This window comes from Acyrthosiphon pisum, chromosome A1 (genome assembly GCF_005508785.2).
Source record: "Acyrthosiphon pisum isolate AL4f chromosome A1, pea_aphid_22Mar2018_4r6ur, whole genome shotgun sequence".
Classification (NCBI taxonomy): Eukaryota; Metazoa; Arthropoda; class Insecta; order Hemiptera; family Aphididae; genus Acyrthosiphon; species Acyrthosiphon pisum.
In genome coordinates this window covers 13,110,472-13,114,899 of record NC_042494.1, presented here as the reverse complement: position 1 = coordinate 13,114,899, position 4,428 = coordinate 13,110,472, and the positions used below count along the sequence as shown (strand labels likewise).

The 4,428-nt window shown below is 30.9% G+C and overlaps 1 protein-coding gene across 1 annotated transcript; it reads right to left on the bottom strand.

Annotated features, from left to right (window-relative positions):
• Nucleotides 1-1,044: 1,044 nt before the first annotated feature.
• LOC115033503 lies at nt 1,045-2,948 on the bottom strand. The gene is made up of 2 exons (XM_029486167.1): nt 2,580-2,948; nt 1,045-1,095 (listed from the first exon to the last, which is right to left on the bottom strand). The coding sequence occupies exons 1-2, from the start codon at nt 2,946-2,948 to the stop codon at nt 1,045-1,047; spliced, it is 420 nt and encodes a 139-aa protein (XP_029342027.1).
• Nucleotides 2,949-4,428: the final 1,480 nt, after the last annotated feature.

Here is a 4,428-nt window from a genome sequence, read left to right as displayed (position 1 = left end):
TTATCCATAGTAGTCAAAATTAAAAAAGGTAAAGTAAAATTAATAAAAATGTAATTTCATGCTGTTGAAAGCTGGTCGTTTTTTGTGAATTTAGACTAATAAGCGGAATAAAAAATATATTTCTAAATGTCCAAATTTAATTTTGAAAAAATATTTGAATTTGTTGGCTTTTTGTCTGGGTTTTGTATGAGATTAATTTTTAATTTCATATAAAACAAAGCGAATAGTATAAGGAATATTCACATACGTTATAAAAATATTAAAATCGGACTTTCAGTACTGGGTGAATATTTTTCATTTATAGCAACAGCTAGGAGGCGGAACTGTTTGATTTCAAAATATATTGACGAGTGACTGCGCGTATGTATATTACGGACTTCAATGAATCTTATGAGTAGTTTTAATTAGAAAATGGATTTTAAAGTGGGCGTTTACATAATTTAGATTTTAAAGGGGAATGAGTGTCTTATGAACTTCCAAAGTAGACATGACCAGTCATGTATTCGGCAATCTAGACGTTTTTACATAAAAAGAATAAATTCGAAAATCTAAATTTATTCTCGTATTTGTATGCTGCTGATATACCTGGCATTTCCATACATATTTTACCTTATTTTGAATTTTGAGTTGGAAGGCGAAATTGTTTTTTTTTTATATAATTGTATGGTATTTAAAATGTTAGTAGGTACCTACCTAAATTGTTTTTGTTTTCTAAAAGGAGAAAATTTATCATTCGCTAATGAAGGTCAAATAAAAGAAAAAGGCTTTGTATAAGTTTATATTCTATATTGTATTATAACTTACTTATAAGACTATACGAGTATTAGAAATTCGTCTTGATCACATTCCTAAATTGGTAATCTTGTCTGTCAACTGTGTAATTTTCTTTTCAAAACCGCTTGTTTACTATAGAAGATAAAAATTTTATTATACTTTTTAAACATCTATTTTGATTTTTGTTTCATCAATTCTAGTAATTTTTTTTTAACGCTTAATACGTGGGTCGCATGATTACCGTATAACGTAATACATTATTATTCATTACTATTCATCATCATCCGGTGATGATATTTCTATCAAATCCATCTGTGCCAACTATAATAACAATATTCAACGATGGATTGTATAAATACTATTAATTCTATTACTCTCATTGCAGTGATTTGTCTGCCTGTCTGCAGTAGGTAATTACATATAATCAATAAAATAATAAGTACCTACTTGTATAGTTCTCATCTTGTTTAGCTCAGTAGCTCACGTCACAAATATGAAATAATATTATTGCTGGACGGGCGTATATATCAATTGCGCCGAAATTACATTTTTACCTGTAAGAAATCTATATCGATTACTCGGCGCGTATCAACTCCGCCGTACTTTTGTACGTATCGATTCCGGTGTTTACCAATCCACTAAATATTTTAAAATTAGCCAAATATAAAAGACTTACGTTTACATATTTTATGTCAATACTATTTTATCATATAAAATATATTTTATTTTATTAGTGGGTACATAGGCGTACGCGCAGGCCTTTTGTTCAGAGTATGTAGAGAGCTTCCATTGGCACCCCTGACTGGCCTAACTGGCCTGGACCACGACTGTGAACTGAGATACATATGTTTGAATTAACTATTCTGTTGATTTTAGAAGTCTAAAAATATTTTTAAATATTCACTTGCGTCCTCCCTGATTTTGTATAATGCATGGTAATTGGTAACTTGAAGATTTTGCAAAAATTGTGACCTGTATGAGCGTAATTTTCCGACCAGAAATGTTTTCCGTACAGTTGTTGCAGGCAGCAGCAGTACTACTGGATACCAGATACAAATCAAGTACCTACGCCTGTGGTAAAAAAAATAGACTTGTTTTATGGTAGGTACTTCACATATTGCATATTATTATAATGTTTAAGCTTTTGCGTTGAATAATAATTATGTGAGAAAACATTTGAGCGAATATTACAAATACATTATTTGAAATAATAATAATTATAAACACTAGGTAGGCATATATAATTGAAGTATTAAATCGGAAACGTAATATTTAAATAATTATAAAAATTTCTGGTTACTCTGCTGTTGGTTCAAAGCAGTGCCATAACTATAAACTTTGGGCCCATGTGTAAGGATTTTTTTTTATGCCCAAAATTAATATTATTATTGTTATTTTCAAAATATAAGGAAGTTAAAGTTACTGTCTTTATTATTTATTATTTTTCATTACCCATACCAACAAATCAATATCAACGTTACCTACTCTACTGATGTAAAATTAAAATAACTGAAAATAGGATATACGACGTTTTTATAGCAAAATTATTACATAAATATATAGTTACACCGTATTGTTGTTATTGAAGTAACGCAATTTATCATTAGTATTACGGAAGTCTGGTTTAAATTTTGACGAAAACATTGCATTTATTGTAATATCAATATTTAAGGGGCAACATTTAGGCAATTTCTAATCTTGTCATTGCCGCCCGGGATCTATGGTTAGTTGTAAATGATTATTATTATCATTGATTATACATAGTACTATGTATAATCAATGTTATTATTAAAGAGGTTGCTCACATTAAATTCCATAGCATCATCTAAACTGGATATACCCGTTCTGCCAACCTCATCTTCCGCAGTAAAAGACATTAAGTCAAAGTACCATAACGATGGTACATAAATATCATCAGTAGATGAACCTGTACTTTTAGATAGCCGAACTTTGTTAAGTTCTCTTCTATACGCAGTGCGTAAATTATTTATTTTGCGCTTTACAAATGCTTCATCAGCCCCATTGCATTTACCTTGGCACATCTTTACCAAATCCTCAATACCTAGTTTCCTTAGGTGTTTGTTTTTAGACAAATCACTTTTAGTATTCCACAGGGCCGGATGACGCCGGTAGACGTCGAGGAATTCTGTTGTAAATGATTTGTCTTGTTCCATATTTTCAGTTCGCCGTTGGTATAGTTTGACGTAAAATAACAATATTAATGTAAAGTAATTCAGAACACAATATTAATTAGTAATTACGATTTACTATTTACTTTTGAAAGTGCAGAACTTATTATAATATTGTGATAATAATCAGTACTGATAACAATGTTGTAAAGTTCAGTTTGTCAGACAGACCCACACACGCACGAATCACTCAGACAGTCGTCAAGTTGGTTTGACAAAACGTCCGACCGACGATTCGATGGCAAACTGACAAACACGTCCACACACGTGACGATTTGGTTTGTCAAACGCTGTTTGACGACAAGTTTAACGACAGATCGTTTCGTGTATGGGACCCTTTAGTGTGGTGAAATTACATGCGGGTATTCTCACTCGTACGCACATGCTCATGTCAATAACTCGATAACCATAGGCGCAAATAGTGTTTGAGATTTAGGGGGGCTAAAGCCTTACTTTGATAATATTGAATAAGCTTAAAAAAAAATGTATCAAATGTTTGGGACATACCCCCCTATTTGCGCCTATGGGCAGTAGGTACTTAATCAAAGATTACTTTTTGGAGTCATAACATAGATATAATGTAGTCATATTATAGAAACAAATAAGATGTTATATTTATTAACAAGTATTGATATTAATTTTAAAATTACGTTTATATAACATATTGTTATGTTAGTTTTTACGAATCGACTTGATAAAATTAGGTGGATCAAATATTGAAATATATGGTCAATTAATTTTCTATATTTTCTATTATTTTAATATTTTCATAATATTCATAGCAATAAATTATAAAAAGAAGTTTAGTAAAAGTCACATTACCATTTTATAAGTGTTTGAAATTTTGATGACAGTTGATATAATATAACCTCTTTTTTTTATTTTTTTTTTCTATTTGTCTAGTTGATCCTAACTGGATAATAGATACGTTGTTATGGCAGTATAATATGTATAGTTTTTGAACCATAATTATTTATATCATAAAAGTTTCCGTGTAATAATTTAAATATTGTATGTATTACTGTTAAATAACGAAGAATATTCTAATAGAGAATTTATCGCATTATAAACGTTATAAGACATGTCAAATATTGCTGCAGAAAAGAGTAACAATATGTCGGAAGCCGAAATTTGCTCGCCGTCCGCAGAGCAACTGTTAATGCATAAAGTTTTCGCCGACTTGAGAAACTGGTCGGCAGACTTTGCAAAGTTGGATTGTCGCGGTGATGTCGTATTGGTGCAGGCCAGTATCCGTCATGATGAATCGATGCAAACCGAGACGGTCTCGAATTGCGCAGAAATAATTCAAAATACGGTTCAACAACATCATCCTAGAACACCAATGGAGGAACACAGCACAAACGAATTATCGAATAAACGCAAACGTCCATCTATGTGGAAACGAATCTCTTCTACCGAAATGTGATAATAATAGTTATATATAGAAAAATTCATAATACGGTAC

What these genes read in the sequence shown, in the direction of transcription:
- LOC115033503 (XM_029486167.1), bottom strand. Translation starts at nt 2,948, where the DNA reads ATGGAACAAGACAAATCATTTACAACAGAATTCCTCGACGTCTACCGG. An exon ending in ATGATGCTATGGAATTTAAT is followed by an intron (nt 1,096 to 2,579) that starts GTGAGCAACCTC and finishes TTGTTATTATAG; the next exon opens with TTGGCACAGATGGATTTGAT.